Source organism: Streptopelia decaocto, assembly GCF_964273445.1.
Source record: "Streptopelia decaocto genome assembly, chromosome: 10".
Classification (NCBI taxonomy): domain Eukaryota; kingdom Metazoa; phylum Chordata; class Aves; order Columbiformes; family Columbidae; genus Streptopelia; species Streptopelia decaocto.
Window position 1 is genome coordinate 11,374,449 of NC_138665.1, and position 22,893 is coordinate 11,397,341.

A 22,893-nucleotide genomic window follows, 5' to 3' on the forward strand; every position below is an offset into this window, starting at 1 on the left:
GATTGCTGGCGCACCACTGATCAAATGGGTGTGCTGCCTGCATGTCAATCGATGCCAAGAAGTGAGGGCTGAGGGAAGAGATTTTAGGTTCTAGCCCATACAACACTTCCTCTGACATTACTTATAGCACTTGCCATAGCAATCAAGCTTAGTGTGTGTGTGTTGGATAAAAATACAAATAACATTTTAGTACCAGTCTAGACAGGGTAGATCAACCCCAAAGCCTAGTAATTACAGGTTAGATTAAGAATTGCCTTTATTTGCTCTCATCTCTGGGCATTTTGTCCAGTTTTACTTTGCCTGCAGACTTCTATCAGGTGTTACTTGTTCAGATTTCAACAGCTGACATTTCCTTTCTCTAATCACCTTAAGTACTTTTTTTTTTTGGCTGGGCTGTGTAGCCTGGGCTCAGAACTACAACTGCATAGAAATGTTTTATGACCTGGCCATTCAGGCTGAAGCAGCGTGCCTGCTAGGAGCCTGGGAGGTAGGCTTTTGTAAGAGGTTATACTGGGTGCTTGTGACCATACATTTTTAACTCAGCCAAAAATGGAGAAGTCTTAATGGAGATGGCAAATGAGCTTCACTTTTCACAGGAATGGTAAAAGGTACAAAGACCAGTTTATTGACCATTTTCTCAAGTCCTGGTTCCTGATTTTTTTTTTAGTAGAAAAGCCTGCCAGTTTGCTTATCTGTTGTTTTGTGATACAAGTTTGTTTTATTTTGGAAAAACAAACATGGACAAGGCAAATACTGTCCCTAGCATCTCTCCTGGAAACTGTAGAACTGTCTTGGCTAAAGTCAAGGGCGGTAGGGAAGAGGGGTGGAAGTGAACTGGTAATAGTTGATACAGAAGATGGAAATTATAGCCCTCTCTGAAGAACCTGACAATATTAGAAGGAAGGGAAGAATGGGGTCTTGAGAAGATCAGCACTTCTCACTCATGTTGCTAACCTTTGGCAAGGTAACACACATCTACAGGCAGAAAACAATAAAGGATCACCTCAAAAGGGCAAACCCTTGGATCCTCACCTGCAGTCCTTTTTACATATATGGGGCTGTGTACAAGATTTTTTGTGCTGGTTCTAGAAAACAATAATTATTATTTCTTGATAAGATTTTTCCATAACATTAATTACCTGTCCCAATCCACTAATCATACATATATGAATCAATGTACTTTTTTTTTTTTTTCATAGCAGTCATCGGTGCAGAAGTGAATCACAGTTAAAGAAGGAAGCCAGAATTCTTGCTTTTCTCTACTTACTACAATTATTCCTGGTTTTAAAGGAGGTAAGCAAATAAAAAGGAGAGAAAAGTCTCCTGTCCAACAGATGGAATTGTACTGGAAGTGAAGCCTGATGTATTTCCTCTTGTGCTGAGGAGTGAAACTCATTTGAAGTTTCCAGGTGTACTGTATTACTGAACTTCAGAAGTAACTTTTGGTGGAAAGAACAATAATGACTGGAAAAACTAAGCTATATAACCAATCAAGCAACCACGATATCTTTAAGTTTACGATACAGATTCCACTCCATACATTAAATGCTGGAAACAGCATGCTCTGCTAGCTTGAGAGACATATAACATTGATGAAAGGTATTTTTCATTTTAGAAAATTAAGGTAAATCTTGCCTCATGCCCTCACCCTTTCCAACTCCAAAAACTGACATAAATGGTCAATTTCCTAATTCTTGTTCTTAGGCCGTGCAGCTACAACATGCTATCACACTTCCCATCATGTATAGCAATACATTTTATATGCAGCAACAAAGACTGCATGAGCATACCTGAGAAGAAGTGAACTGGGGTAACCTGGCATTCAGGCTGATACACATGCATAAAAGCCAGATCTTGCAGTGTCAGTGACTGCAAGCTGTCATTTCACTTCAGTTCTGCTGCCCTCATCCCACTGGATATTTCTGTAAAGAGAAAGGCGGCAGCACAGAAACTCACTTGGGAAGCTCATTAGAGCACAGACAGCACAGCGCTGGCTGTCACCCTTACTGCCACTCTGTCTAGGCTGAAATCTCACACTGTCACCTCAACATCTTTATCCACTGCGAGAAAATAAATTAATTTGTCTCTATAGGCAGATGTAGATGTTCCCCTAGGGATCCTGACTGGATTTGGAAAACAATAACAAAACTTTTAATCATTTTTACAGTAGTTTATGTAAATAGAACAGAATTTTACAAGCACAATATAGTGTTGATTTTCAGAGTATTTTTTTATTACTGTTTCAGTTGTACAACTTCAACATTAGGGAACAATACATAACGCACAGTACATAGGCTTGTATCGTTCCCAGGTTTTAAAGTCATGTGTCAAGGTTCAGGCTCCAGAATAGAGTTCACTGTTCCTAAAATGAAAGCAGGCACATCCAGTACTACCTTGCTGCAGTTATTAGCACAATCTTGTTTGGCAAATATAAGATTAAGAGCACCACCTGCCATTAGGATACTGCATGTACCAAAGGATTACTGACAGGGATCCTTAACATTCTGCCCTTCTGCCCCTGTAGCATTTGTTCACATCAAAGTGACATCACTAGAAAAATACATTGTTAATCAGTTTACTCCTTGATTTTAAAAGTTAGTGAAAGGGTACAGCTAGAGGAACGCCTCACAAAATGAAACTACAAATCTGATACACATTTTGCATAGTTAAATTTATGTCAGGATAAACTTGTGTCTCTGGAATTTTTTTTTTCTTCCTGCCTTTGAACTTTTGCTTTGAGCTGAACAGTTTTTCAGAACACTCATTCAGTGTTCAGACCAGCTGGTCACTCCCGATAACTTTCCATTTCTTTGGTTACTTCCTTTTCCTTAACATCCCTTAACTCCTTTTTTTAATTCTTCCTACAGCAATACACTGTTCCAGACATCCACTCACTCCCCTTTGGCTACTCCTGTTTATTTTCTTCAGCTTTCCCCACCTCTTCAGTCACTTCCACTCTCTTCTGTTACTCTTCTCAACATCTCTAGGCTCTTTTTAATTTTCAGCTGTTCTGATTTTCTCTTAATAAAAAAAAATATGCCACAGTCTTCTCCTTGTTGCATCTAGTTGCTATTGCTATTTGCAATACCACTTCTAAATCCTTTCAAAGCATTCACCTCTATAAACTTCATTCTTTCCATGTTTACACATGGATGTAACCCAAATAATTCCAATAGTTTTGTGCAAAGTGTCAGATGAAAAATCTAACCCCCTGCCTTGACATAGATGGAGAGAAAAGAGAGCTAATAGAAGAAAAAAGAATGAAAAATTAAAATATCAATGTAATAGTGCACATTTTCTCTCTTGATCTTTTTTCCCCCCTCTTGGTATGGAGCTTAACATCTTTACAGCGTGTCAACTTAACAAGTTTGATCACATTTGCTTCTTTATTCTGTTGATATCAGTTGTTCTAAATTCCCACCGTTCTCTGCTAAATTCTATTTAACTAGTGCCCAGCATCAAGAAAAAAAAATCTGCCTCCTATCTGTTGACACCATAATAGGAGAGGGAAAAAATTCACATGCATCCCTTGTAATGCAGAAGCTGCTATGATAAGCACACTTTAGAAAATAATATAGTGCAGCCTGGATCACTGATTGTTTATAGCATTAGCAGTTTTGCAAGAAAGTTTTGCATACCTACTGGGTACAAAATGAAAGCTGTTCTTCCTTCTCACTCTTAGACTTTTAAGTTGAAAGCAATTAAATTGTATTTCTGATTGTCTGCAAATTATTTTATGCCTGTAATTGTAACTTTCATCTCTGTTTCTGTTACAGGTGTTAAAGGCTTGGGTTGGTTTAGTTGTGTGTGTGGCTTTTTTTTTTTCCTTTGTTTTGGTTTTAGTCATATCTTCATTGTTTATTCTTGTTATTATTTTTGGGTTTGTTTTTATTTTGGGTTTTTTTTTTTTGTGGATACAAAAAAGTCCAGTTTTGATTAGCATGGCAGCCAAGCCACGTTTTGCTCATTTGTCCCAGACCTAGCATTGGCAACAGGTAGGATCATTACTGCAAATAGACAGAGACATCCTGTTTTCACACAGCTCTGTCTGAGCACAGTGTAGCATTCAAATTTTAAGCCTGCATCTAAACTGATTACTTGCATACATTAAGAACCACTTTGAGTATTTAACTGCACATATTTTTTTGTGTGGCCTTAGGCTTATTTTTCTGTAAGTTAAAACATTTAAAGGGAAAATACTTCATAAAAAACCTATACATTTTGAGATACACTAGTGCTTGTGAAAAGTGCTAGGCTAATAACTTTGGAAAGTGCAGTCCTCCACATAGCCAAAGAGCACAGGTAGCAACAGCTGTTGAGGTGCCAGCACAGGAAAGGGGGCAAAGGATGATTAGCCCCTAATTTGATTCTCTGCTGACATATACAAGGACGCCAGTTCTGGGGCTGATGGTTGCAATCACAGCACTTGTCAGTCACAGCATGACTGCTAACACTAACTTCACCTGACACACTATACAAAACAGCTACCAGTTTTAACAGCTTTCTTTCTCGCCTTCTTCATCAATTTTGAATGAACATCCTTGAGGTAGACGACCAGATATTCCAATGCACTTTCCCTGCACCTTTCAGTATCACATATTTCAAGAAAAAAAAAAAAAAAAAAAAAAATCTATTTTCAAACACTGTAGCTAGCAATTTCACTTTCACCTACAGTGTCATCTATACTGTATCATGTCTGGAATGAGCTCTTTTGTATTACATTTGATGCTTTCCATTTTCAAAGCACATCCAAAAATCACCTAAATGAGGATTGCATTAAACCATACCATTTAATCATAGTATATGATATATAGTGTATGTGTATATATATATATATAATATCTGTATAGTTATGGCCAAGTTACAAAGCCCCTGAGAACAGAGTTTATGCAGAAACACTGGCACCAATAACACTAGTGGATGCAGCTTTATTTAGATGTAATTAGCATAGAAAGCACCTGAAATTATTTATATTTTCTATTTATAATAGATTAACTCTTTGGATATTTTCATAACTATATTAAGAATACATTTGTTAATCTTAACATCCCTTGTGGAAAGAATATATTTACACAGAAATACATGAAAGACTTGCTGCTGAAAGAGCAAGAAGGGAAGAAAAGATGGTGCCTGGTCCTGTGCCCTTATATACATGGGTAGTGCCTTTAAATCAACTCATATGAGTGCGGGTCCCATGTTTGAACAAAAGTTACAGGTTCAGGTCCACAAGGCTTTATGCACATATGATTTTGACAAACTACTATTTGAACTCTTTTTACAAATACATTCTACAGTAACTGTGTCTACGGGCTCAGGCATCCAGCCCTGAGAGAAACATGAAGTCTGTCCCCTGCATTTTGTAAAATCTACCAGATGGGGCACGTGTCTAGAAGTAGCTGCTTTTACAGCTCTGCAGTGAAATGCACCTGTCTACCTAGCACAGGATACGGCTGATCCCTCGAGCATCCCCATCTGCGTTAGGCCCCATCATGAACACTTGCTCTTTCACCTGTTACAAGACTTGGGCAACTGAGTCTTGGTAAAACGGTGCCAGCTTGCTTAAAATGCAAAACAAGCCAAAACCCAGTTCAAAATAAAGTAGATGCCAGTTTGTCACACAACTTGTTTGTGTTTATAGATCTAATTAGAGATGTTGCTGTCCAAAAAGAGAAAGACATCAGTTCAAGATAACAACATTACATCATCTGTGAAAATGAAACTGTACACGTTTCAGAGTACAGGAACCTCTTCAACTGGCTACATTCTTCATTAAAGTTGTTCTCTCCTGGCACTGTGAATACAATCTTGGTTTGCAACACATTTTACAAGACAAACAAGGTTTGCAATACTTTGACAGGAAAATGGAATTCTTTCCCAACTGAAAGAATATGAATTTTGATAAGTTAATAATGGCAAAATCTTTGTAGGTAAAAAGTGCAAATTTGCGTATATTACCTCCAAGCATTTTACACTGCTACCTACAGGGAATTTCAAAGCATCCTTCATTTTGAAGTGATTTACCAGTTGAATAGTACATTTTGACCAAGAGTCATAAAATATATTTGACTGCTGCCTCCTGACTGTACAGATGCAAAGAACACCTTGAAAGAGAGGGAAAAAAAAAAAGAGAAGATATGCTGTCAGTCTACATTTATGAGAATATTTTTACCCATATGTGAAATCTGAGAAAATGCCACAGTCCCAAACACAAGGAGATACATGTATATATATCTCACAGTTCAATTTTAATCCCATAAGAAACTTTTAAAAGTGAAACTATGCTTGTGAGTACAACTGGGTATATTTTGATGTACCTCTTCTCCTATTCAGAAAGACACAAGAGAACATTTAAAAATAATTAATCTAAACAGTTTTGGGGCCCCAGTTTTCTAAATATGTCAGTGGGGCTAAGCAAGTTTCACAGAAAATTTATCAAGCACTGCTAAATGCAGCAATCATACTTGATTATCCACATTCTAGTGTCTGCAGTATCTCAAATATTAGAGCACTGGTGTTTTTTGTGTGTGTGGTTTTGTTTGTTTTTTGTTTTGTTTTTCATGATGGCTGCCCGGAATTGGCTGTAATTTGGGTAGCCAAGGAGAGGCAGTCCTGTAATTGGGCATTATCAAGGCTGGCTCACCAGCCCTCCCCAGTACACCTGTTTTGCTGGAGTCTGGCCAGTTAGCAGTGTCTGTTATCACTTCTGATACCAGATAAGGCTGGGTGCAACAGGAGTTATAACAGAGCTGGCTAAAGTAGGGTCGTGTGAAAGTGTGGAATACGCACAGTGTGTGCTTTGTGACTACATTTGCTTTGAATGGGGAAATTATACTAAGGTAAGAAATAATCAATGTAAAAAGAAAGTTACAAAAATTAAATGGTCTTAGTGTCATAGTCAGCCATCACTCATTTTTGCTAAATCGCCACACTGTAATCATCTCCATACCTTGTCATTTCTTTCACATAGAAATTTTAGCTTCTGTGCTTTCTTGTGCATAAATACTCCTTCCAGATTTCCTGTTTCCACAGAGCGTAGTTCAATCGCCTTCTCTCCCCAGCCCATGACCTGATTAGATTGAAGGTAAGCTGGAAAAAAAAAAAAAAAAAGAGATAGTTTAACAGCTGAAAAACTGATTTTTACTTCATTTATGTCAATATGGATCTGAAGCATTTCTCTTTGATAACAATATATTCTGAATTATTTGTATTTTAATTTACATAGCCTTGGGAACAATAACTGTATTTCAGTTTCTACTCTCAGACTTACTTTTTCTTCTAGACCCAAAGGCATGCCACTTATGTATTTTGTGATTTTAGAATCATGAAAGTTTGGAGGAAATCTCTGAAGGGCCTCTTGTTTAACCCTCACCCCAAATCAGGGCCAGATTAGATAAGATTATTCAGGACCTTGTCCAGACATGTTTTGATGGATATTTCACAACCTCTCTGAGCCTCTGCTGCAATGCATCACTGCTTTCAAGGTTAAAAATTTCTTCTCAATACCTAATTGGAATTTCTCTTGGTGCAACTTGTGCCCATTTTGCCTCTCATCTTTTCATTCTACATGTCCAAGAAAAGTCTTGACTTTGTGTTCTCTATACCTTCCTATTAGGACGTTTGGTTTGTATTTACTACAGAGCTCAGCTTAGTTGGAAACCTAAATACTTTTGAATCTGAGATTCTGGCATGATTACTTTGGTGTCCTTAGCTATTGTCTTCCCATCACTGGTTACATTCAATATCTCGAAAACCAAAATAAGATACTCCAGCTCTGTGGAAGCTTACTGTGCGTCTCCCTTTAAATCTGGCAATTAGATGAGAAATTGGAATAGTCATGAAGGAGTTAACACCACACATTTCAAATGAGGCACAGTTTCAGCGAAAGCCCTCTGATTAGTGCATGTATGGGCTTCCAAGGTAAAAACACATTAGTTATGCTCTATTGACAGTCAATGCTCAAAAATTGTTCTTGCTAAGCTATGAACTGTTATTAGTCTGAGAATTTTGGTGCTCTGAAATTATCTAGAGGGAATGTGTGCATTTGACTGGTTTTTAGCTTCAGTGGACAGTGCTTGCCTGCCCTACATTATTAGCAAGTCTGTTCCTTAAAACCTTCCATATTTAGATTTTTGTCTAAAAATCAAACTTTCAGTACAAACTGATATAGGAAGCAACAGCCTGCGATCCTACTTTAGAATGACAGCAGAAAGTAAAGGCAATATGCCTGACTGTATGTCCTTCTTCTAGCAGCTGTTGATTTAATATTAACTTGGAATCCTTGCTTTATAATTCTTGTCAGAAGAGGTGTATGAAAATTATACTTCCTTGGAACCATATGTGGTTTTGCTACAATGTTGGGATCCTAGTTTCCTCAAAGTGTATGAATTTCCCCTAAATCTGTTTAGTAGACTTTCTTTTCAGTTGTTGTTTGTGCACACTGAAGGCTTCCTTGCCACTAGAGCTGAGACCAAGAAAATTCTTTCCCAGTATCGCAGTCATGTAGAAAGAGGAAGAAACCATCCTGTTTGAAAAGCAAAATGGCAGTAAGCAACCGAGGATAAGTGGGAGAAGGTGGGGAGGGGTATTTTCAAAAAATCGAACACCTGAAATCAATACTTTTTCTAGTCTCTTGTTTATGCTTCAGTTCCTAGGCTTTACAGCAGGGCACTGTTGCTGTAGGCTGTGAAGAAGTCTGTCGTTAACATTTCTGAATCCCTGCAGCAGCGTGATGAGCACCAGGGCAGCACCCACGCAATGTGCAGTTAATGTCTAAAAAGGTAGGACCAGACCACGCATAAAGTGATGAAGATGAAAATGATACAATACTCAGACATTTTCTATTTTTTGTAACAACTGACACCACAGTAACCTCCCCCTGCCTCACCCAGATTACTGCATATTTTAAAAGACCTAAAGTTGTGCATGAGCTGTGTGGTTCTTGTTATACCATTTACAGCAGCGCTGCTCCCTGGGACATCAAAGAATACATGCCATAAACTTAGTATAGCAAAGCGAGACCAAAATCAGTTTTGTAACATCATGAAAGCACTAGCAATGCTCTAAATGTGGGGCAAGACTTGGTAGTTCCTGTTTACAATGTGTATTAAGTTGAGCAGAGTCCCCATTCGGGGAAGTAACTGCTTCAAGGGGAGATGCTGGGGGAGACAGGAAAAGTGAAAGAAATTACTGAGCCATATTAGATCCGTGAAGTTCTGTAAAGCATCCCTGACTGAGCCAATGATCTCAGTCTTAGACCAGCATATACTCTGTGTGAATGACACAAATGCACTTGCTACCACAAAACCCAGGTACTGCTACAGTCTCACTTCCCTTCTTAACCTTGCTTTTCTTTTTTAAACTCTTCCCCTTAAAAAAATCCCTTTTCTGATCTCAAGTATTGAATTTGGCTCACTGCCCTAAGTGGTTATTCCCAAATGACCTCTGCATGAGAGCAGAATTAGGCCAGCTTTTAGCAAAATATCATCAAATTGGGCTTTTCTGATTACTATTACAGAAACAGGGCAGGAAAGGACCTTAATGCACCTTGTCTTCCATTCGTACCTCTGTGCCACATCGGTATCACTGCTGACAGTTGTTTGTCTAACCTGACCTTGAAGACCTCTAAGGATGGAGCCTGCAAAAATTCCCCTGGCAACCGGTTCCAGATAAATCAAGAAGTTAGAAATAAACAAACTGAATAGGAATTAAAAGAATTAACTGCTGCTGAATTTAAGCAATTGTGGGTAGGAAAATTGAGAAATGAACTTTTCTTGTGCAATTCTGTTTAATAGTTTTACTGCTATTATTTTTGTTACCTGGATAAAAGTGGGTATTTTCCTTCCTCCAGACATAGCTGTGGAAAACTTTTACTAAATGAGAAAGGCTAGAGCGTCAAAATCAAGAAGGTAAAAAAGCCTCTAAAGCTAGATAAATTCACAAGAGGACAAATTAAGACATCGACCATGGAAGGCAGGTGTTTTTCTGCTGTATGTTTTGGTTAGATTGCACTGGACAAAGGGCTGTCACATAGGGTTCCCTAACCACCCCAGGCAAGCTAGGAATAAATGTATGACTAAATTTTTTTTTGTAACTTGTATGTGTCTCTGCATCTCTGCTCCCAGTTGCTGCTCACTCCTTTGTAATTATTCCAGTAGAACTGATAACCCGGAAATGTATTTGGGGTGACAGTTTGCTTCTTTGAACGCTTTTTGCTGTTTCTTGGGGAAAAAGAGCGCAGGAGATGTGACCAACAGGAACGATTCAGGCACGAACAGGCGTTTTCTGTGCATGAGCCAGACAGCAACTGTTTGAAGAACTGGTAGGCATGTTCACAGAGCACTGAGCAAGTAATTCACCCGCTTTTTGGTAATGCTGTTTGTTTCTCTACGTAACATCCTTTTAACTTCATTTCTATTTCCTTCGCTTTTTGCACACAGCAAAGGAAATAAGGACTTTTATTGGTTCTCTACTCTGGGAATATCAGTTTTGTGCCAGCTCTCTAAGACTACATACTGTAAATAATTCATTACTCACACAATAGGGCAAAAGTGCTCCCAAATCTTATTAACTTGATGTTTCTTAAAGCCCTTTTTTAATCCTGTTTTATAAAGAGAAAATATTGCAGCTATATTTGTAGTTAGCCCTATGTATGTGAAATATCTTTCAGATTAAACTTAGATATGAGTACTTCCACAATTTTAATTTCCCATGGGATTTGAGTTTCCTCTCTCCAATTTCTTATTAACCGTTCGGTCACAGAGGTCCCAACTTAGACTGTGAGGGTAAGCTATATTTAGGCTCTGTGCCCTAAATCCATCAATTATAATACAAACTAAATTTTTTTGGTAGTCAATATATTCTCACCAACTACAAAAATTTTCTTTCAAAATAATTGTTTAAAGACATTAAGAAATGAGCAAAGGATGGCTAGAGGGCACCCTGAGGTTAACACAAGACCTTTCTATTTCTGAAACACAGAGTGAAAACTTTGAGATAAGCTCATACAGACCCATTTCAGACCACCTAAAGTCAGGGAATTCCACAAAAATGGGATCTTTTATGAAACTTTCAAGTTCCCCCTAAGTTTGGCCATGCATGTAAGACAGTTATTCACACTTCTCTCATAACAGCTAATGTTTTCATCTGGAGCCAAGCATTTCAAAGGATCAAGAAAATTAAAAGAAGCTAGTGGGAAACAATTATTAAAATAATAGTTAACAGAGTTCTTTGTTTAAAGTTTGACTTGTGTGTTGAGTTATAGGTTGGGTTAATTTGTTTTTAACAGAAATATGATTCCAATCAGAAGTCAAATGAATCTTGTACCACATCAAAGATGGACAGTTTCTGTGCCAAAAAAATCAATTTCTGAGATAGCAGAAGTGCTGCAGCAGCAGCAGCAACACAAGGGTTCTCAAGCTCACATATTGGAAAATTTTCAAATGACAACTGAGAGGGGCTGTTTGGAGGATGTGGCCCTTCACTCTGGAACCTGCATAAGTATAAACAATGAAAGAGATAGATGGATGGATGGATACAGACATTTTCCCTCCAAAAAGAACCTGCACACTTGCTTTCTGAGCACTGGAAGAAATTGTACAACAAGCTGGCTGTTCACTCAGCTCTCCTAACCTCGCCCTCCACATCTCATGCTTCCTGCTTCCTCAGCAGGGTGCTTCATTACACCCATCCCAGCGACCTGTTCCTGGACGGGCATCACCTTCCCATCTGGTGGTTCCCATTCCTCTAGACTGACTACAGAGAAAATCTAAACTATTCACATAGACAAAACTCCTAGCTTCTACACAGTAAAACTGACCAGACAGGAATGCCACCCTCAGAAGTAGCTTCTTTATCCTCTTCCTATTTAACTGCCCTAAAATACTGTGACAAAAATGCTTAGGCAATTTCATACTGATAGCTTTCCGTGCAAATGATTATCACAGAGGTGTGCTGAAGAACAGGAGAAATAGCTGCACAAACACATGGAAAGGCGAGTGTCCAAATGGCATTCCTTCTATTAAGATGTAATCAGCCTTGAGAAATTGAGAATGCCTAGCCAGACATATACTGAAGGATGTTTTAAATTAGACTAATTACCTGGCACAAAGGATCTCATATTGCAAAGTGGTGAAGCTTTATTCACTTCAATGCCAGCTGGGTACACACAAGGAAATTTTTACTGAAGTGAAGGCAGTGTGATTTCCAGGCTACAGGAACGCTTTACAAACCTATCTCTCCTATCTGCGGGTTTGATGATTCAGTGCTTTCTGAAACATTAGAAAGGCAGGCTTAGGCTTCAGATCTCTCTGCTCCACTTGTGAGGGACTCCTGCAGCCTCTGGGTACATTCAGTGAAAAAAGCTTTGAGAGCCATCAGCGCCTGGTGACACAAACTGCAAATTTCCAAGCAGGAGTCATAGATCTACATGACCCTTCTTGCAACATACCCCCCTTTCTAAAGCAGGATGTAAGAAAGCCTTTGTGCCTTTGTTCCTTATATATCATGCAGCTTTGAAACACACCATCTATCTACTAACCGTGACTCTTTAGGAGATTGTATATAGTAAGAATACTACAACTAGAAAAGCCTGTAATAGTTGCAAATAACATCCATGTTTTCAAAAGTATTAAACGTGAGATTAGGGTTAATCTCTGGCAAGACACTTATATAAATGCAGCTGACTTTTTAATTCCCAAGGCAGGAAAAAGGAGTTCTAACACGTGGGAAAAACAAAGGAGAGGTTAAAAGTTTAGGGAAATTACATATCATGTACGCACACTATGAAGTGGATAAGACATGGCAGTTTGAAGGCAGTGTTCATGTTCCGAAGCTTGCTACTGAACTGTACTAGCGTAAGGAAGCACGTCCCACAACAACACACTTTCCTGAAAATTTCTGTCTCTTTCAGATCGTATTCGTCAGTGCAGCTTCTACTTACGTTCAATACTTCTTGTTAGAGCTTTTCCTACCCTGGTAGAGTAATTGCCCTTTGATTATGGATTATTTCTTATGGTATTTCTAATGTTAACTCAGAAGGAATGAGCAACTTCAACATATCAAAGACCATTAGATATTCCTATGAAAAATGGAGAATATTTTAATTATGCCCTGTAGCCCTGAATATGGGCTGAAAATTGGAGTTAGGACTACTTAGTGATGAGAAGTGAACACTATATAGTTAATGACCTTATACCTGTTTTTTGAAAGTGAAACAGTTGCTGAATTTTATTGAAACAGTGCAAAAAATAAGTTCTCCTGTCGCAATTTGTGTGCCAGAGGTGGACTTGCCCTCAGTACTTTTCAAAACCCTCTACAAATGTCAAATCTGGCATTTACTTAAGGGTGCTGTTCTAGTGATTTTAATGGTCTTTTCCTAAAAATACCCAACTAGAAGTGAAAGGAGAAAGGTGAACATCCTGGGTTCTTCACAGTGGTATGCAGTTTCTGCCAAGCTAATAATATGCTTTTGCACAATCTAAGTGTTTCGGGCTTTTCTTGTTTGTTGGTATGTTTTAAGATGCAGAACAGGAGTCAGCCAGAAAAGAAATTAAAAGCAACAAATAATAAAACAATAAAAATCTGTCTGTGTTGTTCTTGGTTTTCCCCACACTGTTAAACTTGAAGCCCTCTGGGGAAGGTGAAACAAACAGCTGTCCTGGCTACAATTAGAATCTTCTCCTACAAAGCCAACTGCAAACACAAAGAGATTGCAAATCTTTAAGAAATACTCTGGACTGGCAACAATTTGAATTTAAAACAATTAAATTAAGGGGTCATTTGACAGCAGTTACAGACCTCCTCATTAACTGACTTCTTTACAGTTGTGAATTTTTACCTAAAATGTTATGGACTACAAACAAAGTAGAAAACAAGAACACCTTGTTTCCCCTCTAATTCACATCTTTCTCTCTCTGAAAACTGGTGGTAAGCTGCATCCTCTGAAGTTTGGCTGTACTGTCAAGGTACGATGCAATAAACAGCGTGACAAGAATACAACCTCCGTGATCCAAGCGTGAAGACCCTACTGTAATCGTTGGCTGTCTGAACACAAACTTACATAAATCTGTTTACTCTTTAGACATCTGTTTTGCTCAGATGTTGCTTTATGTGCCATACAACCACTTTCATGTGAATACAAACCTCATAAACAAGTCAGGCTTCATGCAGCAGAATCTGATATTTAATAAAGTGCTGTTTTTCATACATACCTACAGATGCTGGCATTTCTCCCCACTGTAAAACAGTTTCCTTTGTGAAATGCCCATATATATCAATGTAGATGCCTTCATCTTCATAGGTGAGTAAGAGCTCCATTCCGCTGGTGTTCGGGAGGATGATAATGGCATGTGGGTGAATAGTCCCCTGGATCTGCAATCATATTTTACTAAGATTTATATCAGAAAATGGACTGCAATTTTAGTGACTACATCGATCTAACTAGCTTGGCAGAGCAATAAAAAGAACTAGCTTATGGAAAGTGAAAGAAATGCCTGTTTTCAGAAAGGCTGTACAGTTTGCCAGCTCGCCTCTGCAACGGGCCTTCTCCCTCCCCCCTTGAACGTGACAGTAGGTTTGCAAATAAATCAGCATTCAGTACTTCACTTTATATTTGCCACTATTAATTGGTATCCAGAAGCCATGGAGCCACTGAGACACAATAATATTTACTCACTCACAAAACACTTGTGTTATATAAATAGAAGAGAGGCGAAATAAATTTGAATTCACAACTATTTCAGAAGATGGAGGAAGGACAAAAGCTTCCACATTCCAGGAAATCAGTGCTTTCACTTCCACGATACTTCCCTATCCCCACGCAAGCTAAAACCTGTAAATTTAACAATATTTACAGCAAGTTGAGAAGTTACCTGGACCTTTCAAATACAAGCCACTCTGTCCTTTCCTTCCCACATCCTCCACCAAATGTAGTTCCCCCTTTCAATGGCATTAAGCACATTTCTGCACGCTGCAGGAGCAGCGCGGTTCACGCACACAAGTTATTTTAACAGCTGTTCAATGCACTAGAATCCCTCCCAGAAGCCAACGTGTCCCAAGTGAAGAAAAAAGTTGAAGTACACAACCGTGAAGGTGGGGTTTTACAAACGCATTTTTGAAAGAAAAAGAGGACAGCCTTGAAAAACAATTTCAAAGCATTCCCTTGTTTAAAGCATTACTCAAACCAGGATGTTAAATTGTTAATTAAACCACTACAATTAATTTTTTTTATAGGAAGCGTACGACTGGAGCTTCTACAACATTTTCACAAGCCAGCACCTCACAGATCTTTGTTTTCTTCAAGCACATACATTTACACACACCATAAGGGCACAATGAACAGGAAAAGAAGCACTGAAGCTGTACTTGCCAAACCGAATACACCCAGGCCAACCACTTGACTCCGTGCCTCCGCAACAACTATCCGTAACACTAGAACAGGTATCCAGAGTCGCAGAGCGATTTTAAGGCGTTGCTTTGGTACTTGCATGAGCGATCGGAGCAGGTGAGAGATGAAGAGAGAGGTGGGGAACTGGGAACAGAGGCTACCAGAGAGCAAGAGTATCTGCAGTCAGCCTGCTCAAGTCTGGTCTGTCGCCACCACAAAGCTCCTCGAAGGAATTACCCAATTCTAGCGGGTGCTCTTTAAAATAATAAAATACCAAAAAAGAGCCACTGTAGCAGCAGATTTATTTCAGGTCTAGGACTCTAAAGGGAAAATATATTTTTAGTACATACTAACTTTTGGTTGAAGAGCACACAGAAGTGGAGCCAGTTTTAAAGGTGCCCCATATATTCAGGGCAGTCACCTGGGAAATCTCTCTCATCAGGTACATAATTATATCTGCAGCCTGTTGAAAAACTAGGGCCTCTAAGAAGGTTCACTTTTTTCTTTGCCCTTGTTATCTTGGGCTATTATGCTAATGATCTTTTTGACAAGTCATTATTCACCTTGCTTAGCAACCAGCTTCCAGAAATGGTAGGCAGGCACCACACACAGATTGATAAACTGATGTGAATTTTTCATAGTTACGTAGTTAATAAAGCTACTAATTGTCAGATTAAATAAACCCTCTAACAAAACAAATATTAATTCCCTTCAAAATGAAACCCTGAAACCAATAACAAAAAAAAACAACCACAGAAACAAACAGCACAAGCAAGAACAACAAAAACAGCCACAGAAACAAACAGCACAAGCTTTCAGCAGATGAAACTGTTTGTTCTGGACAGCTAGAAAAGTAACTTTTTACTGAAGAGAAGTTTATAAACGTAACAGCCACCACCAAACACTGCGTCCATCAGAGGCCCAGGTCTGACGGAATTTGAAAACCATCACTCATCAGAGCAGCTCAAGTGGCTTGCACGGGAGATGTGGGTTTTCATTTGGCTTGAAAACGTGGGGCTGAGAGTGGGGAAAAATAAGTTAAAAAAATAAAAGGGATCAAGGCAGAGATCATGCAGATCTGGGATGATTTCTCCAGATCTCCTGAGCATTCACTTTGGGACACGTTGCCTTGGGACAGGAGGCGGCCACGGCACCCAGGTGAGCAAACCCTCTACCCCTATGGAGTTCTCTTGACTCCAGGGAGGTTCAAGTGTGCCCAGGAGTTCTCTTGCCTGGAGCCGCCACTGGAGCCAAGGGAACCCGCTGGTCTTCTGGACCAAAGCCCCCAGGTTTCTCTGGCTTTTGGGAGCCACACCTTTGAAAAGAACTATCTAGAACAGCTAAAACAATTACAAACAAACAAAAAGATTAAAACCATAGCACAGATTTCATATTGGACAGCCGCATGGCAGGCAGTCATTTCTGCAGGGGAATTACTTTGCTGTTGTCTGAGTTTAAGCAGGAATTTAGTGATCACCATCACCTCAATAAACAGATGCACAATGCAACATGTATCCACCAAACCGAAACCAACATCTTCATGCCAACTTTTTGACAATCTAATGAGAAAATCCTGTAGAAAATGTAAAAATTCTTTGCAATTTAAGGACTGATTTCTTGGGCAACTGAATAGTAAGAAGATCAGCAAATATATTTAGTCTGGAAGCTGGGTTTCTGCAGAGTTATGACTGCAAGGCAAATCACACTTTGCACACAGAGCCTGGATCTTGCAGTGGATCAAGAATGAAATATGTTGCAAGTCTTTGTAATCCAGGTCAAATTTCAGCTCAATTCAGTTATACTTTAATCACTGTGTCAGCCAGATTGAAAAGTATAGTGTCAGATTTTAAAAGCCACCTAAATTCACGTAGATACTATTGTGTCTTTGATTGCTTAAGCAGTCCTAAATTTCCAGCATAAATCAATTAAAAATACTACTGTCCATACAATAGATTTTCTGACACTAAACCATTAAAATTGATATTCCAAATCTGATAAAAGCATTTTAACAGAACTTAAGTATTATAAAAGTATGTGAAAAGTGGTTTTCTATTAACTAGCATACAATAATTATTCTCTTACCCTGTCTTTTGAAATACAGCGCAACTCTTAACATGGTTATCATCAATATACAGCCCAAAGAACAGAGGCATTTACAAAAGTTTGTGGAGTATCTTACGTGTGTTGGAAGGTACAGGTCGTACACAGATCCAGAGTCCACATCGATAGCGTGAAAGCCTACTAGTGAGCCATAGATGACTTTTAATCGTTGTCCATGTTCAACAGTCAGGTCAACTGCCAGTGGTTTGTGATGAAGTGAGGTAAAGGACTGGAAAAAGAAAGATACACTAGATAGCACAAAGTTGTGTGTTTACAGATCTACGCGTATGATCTTAAGAATTTTCAAAACTCAAAAATTAGCTATTTTTGTTAACTAGTGTGTTACATTTAAGGAGCTAAGTATCCATCATCCACTGAGCTGCAAGGAGAGCTGGAAAATTCACTTATGTGTTGAAAACATCTGGATTCTAGAAACGGACAATGCAAAAATTAGGCTGAGTACCATTCATGTTCAATTTCTTCCTCTTTGGAGGGAAATCAGCATCAACTTTGTGAACTCATATGTACACTTTGGCACAGCAGTGAAACAAGTTATTCGCATCCAACAGAATAATGACTGTGACAGTTTTATTCTTGCCATCTCCAATTTATGTCAAATGAAGTACATTTTCTTTAAAGGAATACTCATTTTATCCTTAGAAATAAGAGTTCTACAAAGCAACAAAAAGCAAAAGCAAAGAGTAAATGAGAGACAGTGAGAAAGTGATATATCTGAACCAAAGTGAAGTTTCACCTACCTTGAAAGCCATGAATTTGTGATAAGGCTTCGGAGCCCAAGCATAAACCTCCACTGAGTTTTTCAAAGCAATTACGAGGAATTTGATTCTCTCATATTTCACTGTAATACAAGAAGAACAATTCCTTAGGTACCAGACAGACACTTAAATCAAAGACCATCTCATCACATAAAATAATTTCACTGGACTACTTGTAGAGGTAGACATTATCCAGCAAGGGAGACTAATGGATTCTGGACATCAATGTTTAACATCATCAGTGACAACACCTTGACTTAAAACCTATAGTTTGTTTATTCTCAGCAAAGCCAGATGACTGCTAACTTTATATATCTTACTGGTCAGAAAAAAGGTCTTAACCCTGCAGCTAAGGCAACCTACTTTATTTTTTAAGTGTGAACAAACACCATTGTTGCTGGTTGTGAATAAGCTACTTTTGGAGGAACGGTGGTTGTTGGCTTAACAATTCTGTTCCACTCTGCAGGATGAATTTTCATTTCGCCGTTCCTGTGTGGGGTTAAATCTCCAAGGGCTTGTGTGGGCGAAGGACACCCATGTTTCTGAGTAAGCGTTTAAGAGATGAGCAATTTCCTCTAAGCTGATTCAGGGCATGTTGGACCCATTGAGAATAAATGAAGAATCAGGGATTGAAAATTAAGGCTTTGTACATTTTGTTTTCATCCTGCCACAGACAAGCATTTCCTTTGGAAACAGAACACCAGGGTATCGTAACCCAACACATTCACCCTTTATTTTTTATTGCCTGCTTGGCAATGATTTTTAAAAGATGCAGGTGTTACGCTACTGAAGTAAGGTTTGCCTAACTGTAGGATAACTACTGAAAACAAACCACAACAAAATACCTCCACACCAAACGCAAAGGTGACCAACTGAAGTAGAATACGTGCGTGCTTTGCTCTAACATAATCACAAAGAAACCGAGAACACACATCTGTCTCACATTCGTTCTTGGATTTAACCCTTGCCACTTTTAAAACCATGAGATATACAAGCAAAAAAAAGAAGTCAAGGAAGGTGTTTATGAGAGGCAGCCACCTTGCCAGCTCCTGCACTCCTCTATATCATTTTTCTATTTGACTTTGAAAAAAGTGCCACTTTCATATACTGTCTTTCACCAAAGCAAAACTTGCACTATACATCACACCCCCTCATGCAGTTAAATGACAGAAACTATCACAATACTGATGTTCATCTTCAAGACTGAACTGCTTGAAAGCTAAATAAGATGTTTTTTCAGCTGCTTCAGTACCATCTCCAGTGTGTAAGTCGAAACAAAGGTATATTTAGGTCTTTTATAATCTAGAGAGGGATGAGCTGTAGCAAATCCAATTTGATCTACCTATGGACTTCCTAGACTTTATTAGTCCAGTTTCTTAGCAGTTACTCAGGGCCAGGAAGGAATCTGAATAGCATGTAGGTGGAAAACATCAGTCTAATTAAAATCTTAAGTATCTGCAGAGCTTCCAAACCACTGAGTAACTGACCAGGGCTGGTGCTCCCTTCTTCCAGCTATCACCATAACATCATCTGGTAACTGCTGCAAGAGGAGATACTACCTGGAATGACAGGGCACAAAGCATCTGCCATGCAAAACAAGGAGGTTTGAAGGAGCTCAGTGGTATTAAGCCAAATACAATCTTGAAACAGAGCTGAAGAAAAATGCTGGTGTCACAGGATACAAAAGGATGTTTAAGCAGCTCTCAAAGGAAACAAAAACAAAGAAAAAGTCCTTACCGACTTTGTAGTGTACGCAGCCTTCCAGGTCACCCACAGACACCCAGCCTTGCCGCTTCTCCACCTCTGGATCATTACGCAAAATTTTATTTCTCAGCCATGATAAGTAATATACCCTCAACTTATTCTTCTTCCCTAGGATTTGCAAAAAAGACAGACAAGGTTTTAACTTGCTGAAGTACCAACTCCCCCATACTTACAAAAAGCCAGAGTTTTGTGACCCTGAGTGCAGCGGGTCTTTGTGTCTTGTCAAGGTGAGAGAAGAGTCCAGCAGCACAAAAGAAAAGCCCTGTGTGACGGTGACAGGCAGAGGGAACTAGAACATGAGCAATCCTATCGGAGTGGGAACATGGGTGCTCACCTTGTGACTCAAGCTCCATGCAAGATTTTCACACCCGACTAAAATTCTTCCCTTGAGCCAAAGAACAGGTCTCTCTAGATGCATGTATTATCAGAATATACTCTCATAATATACTCTCATATACTCTTTGATATGAAGGAAGGAACACAGGTATGGCCTACAATAGCCATTTTGAATGTGATTCATTTAGTTCTAATCAACTGACAATCTTCACTACATGTAGCTATTTTCTCGTGGGCGCCTTTCCAAGTGAGAATGTCATCTTTCATCTCGGTCAGTCTTTCTGTTGCTTTGGTTCATAAGTACATGTGGTCAACAGCAGCCTGGCATCACAGGTTTGTCTAAAGACAAGGACTGCGTCACATCATCAGCTGGACCTGGCCGTAAGGGACAAACAGCTCTCACCATTGACTACCACGGTGAGTCTGGATGGGAGACAAGGAGCTGCCGTTCCTTGCTGGAGCTGCATCTCTGACCTCGTGATGCACTGAACATCCTTCGAGGCTGCTCGCAACCGTGGGCAATAAGGGCCTGAGCACCTTGCAGAGTCCAAGCTGTTTATCAGCAGAGGCTGAATGCACCACTCCATTTATTGTTACTGATGCTTTCACAGTACAGATCACTCTCGTGTTACAGCCCATACATCTTGGTGAACACAGAATGAGGTTGTTTAATGATACTTTAATAGAATTGCCCTTAGACACTCACCCATCACAGAAATGAGCAAACAGACTGACAAACTATAACTTCCTGAGAACCAGTTAATTTTAAGGATATTAAACACTTCATACTTCCCACAAACCATTTTACACATTAACTGGGTAATGAAATATCCCAAAGCCTCTCTCAAATGAGAATGTAAACATAAAAAATTCAAGGGAGTTTTCCTATAACCATCCTGTGATTTTCTGTAAGAGGAAATTCCTCAACCTAGTTTATAACCTAATTCTTCTTTTTAATTGCTTCCAACCCCAGTGCAGGTCAGATACTTTTAGACACTGAACTAACCTGATATAGTAATTAGCACATTGAGTCCTTCCAGAACATCCATTTGCTGAAATCGTCTCCTTGTAATCAGCGAATAAACTCTTCCTTGGCCACTTCTGTCCAGCAGCCACAATCCAGTCTCCGTTCCCACCAGTAGATTTACTCCTGTTTATACATGGAAAAACATACTGTGTAAATCACCACAAATTCAGAGGCCACTGGGTGTTCATTGTTTTGACAACTGATTCTAATTTAGTCTCACTTAATGCTACCTGATAATTTCTCTGTTACTCTGTGGAGGCTCTCCCAGAAAAATGAATAGGAAAAAAAGGATCTCACCATTACACTTTTTACCCAGCAGAACACTTACATGCCCATGTAGCACGAAGGATGAGAAGTTCCACTGAAGTCAACGTTGGTTAAAACAGAAAGAAAATACTTTGAGAACTCTAACTTCTCAAGTGCCTGTGGGCACCGCAGAAGCGCCAGTCCAGCACAACTTCACTGGCAACACAGGAGATGCAACTAAATGATCTAAGGGTCTCTACCAACTAAAAACCAAAAACAAAACACCAAAAAAAAAATTCCCTTTTTCCCCAAATACAACACACAAATCACAGGATGACCCAACTTGTGGGAAAAATTGCTGCTATTAAGAGGAAGTGGAGTGTTTGAAAATGGTCTGTTTCGCAAGAATGCTTTCAAATGACAAATTAAAGGAGAGAGTCCATCTGAAATCCAACCGCTCTCAAGGAAGAGAAAGCTCCAGTGAGTTGGTGACATCAGAGGATGACAAAACCTATGTTTGGCTTGCATGACAGCAATGTTTCCTAATCAGCAGGTTCCAAAGAAATGACATGAGGTATCCTGCTGTAACAAGCAACCTCCTCTACTGGCAATGCTCTGGTGAGTACCTGGTGCCCTTCAGCCTCAACGCACATTTAATTACAGACCTTGCCACACAGCTCTGTTCTTAATTTAAAATCTCGGACTCCTGCAAATATACATTACACAAAATCTGTGAAGCTGTAAACTGGAAATCTACATTTCATTTGGATGATGTTTCATCTACTTCATTCATTTTCCATTCCAGACTCAAAAAGCAAGGAGGAGTAAAAGGCTGGGTGGGTCTGTTCTTCTGAAGTAGAAAGATGGTTAGAACTACTCAAGACCTCAGCTATTGTGAGACTGGGACAAGGTCTACAGTTGCTGAAAACTTGTCTGACTGCACTCATCTAGGTTTTATAATACACCATTTGAAGCTGACCCTGTAAAAAGGGTGATCCAGACAGGTTCTGAATAAGCACTGACAGCTGGAACTAAGGAAGCCAAGCTTTTGGAAAGACTAATGCCCGACTTTCTTCAGATTCCTGGAATACCTAAACATACTTGACAGGAAAAGGGTTCAGGTTTGGATTATTTCCACTGGATCAGGGTGTAGTGTGATCAGCTGTACTCATATGCAGCTAAGACAAGGGTACTTGTCATGCCTCATCTAAGTTACTAAAACATTTGCAACTTTTGGCTCTTCTAACGAGTGCAGTTTCAAT

The 22,893-nt window shown here is 39.2% G+C and overlaps 1 protein-coding gene across 1 annotated transcript in view; it reads right to left on the reverse strand.

The window, feature by feature from the left end:
* Positions 1-2,211: 2,211 nt before the first annotated feature.
* The window catches only part of NRK (Nik related kinase), a 101,227-nt gene continuing 80,545 nt past the window's right edge, over positions 2,212-22,893 (reverse strand). Inside the window, exons 25-31 of the mRNA XM_082061808.1 lie at positions 21,365-21,508; positions 19,996-20,130; positions 18,241-18,341; positions 17,562-17,711; positions 14,208-14,367; positions 6,947-7,086; positions 2,212-6,101 (exon numbers count right to left, since the gene is read on the reverse strand). Of these exons, the coding sequence (XP_081917934.1) occupies positions 6,018-6,101; positions 6,947-7,086; positions 14,208-14,367; positions 17,562-17,711; positions 18,241-18,341; positions 19,996-20,130; positions 21,365-21,508 (914 nt within the window). The 3' untranslated portion in view covers positions 2,212-6,017. The remainder of the gene's footprint in view (positions 6,102-6,946; positions 7,087-14,207; positions 14,368-17,561; positions 17,712-18,240; positions 18,342-19,995; positions 20,131-21,364; positions 21,509-22,893) is intronic.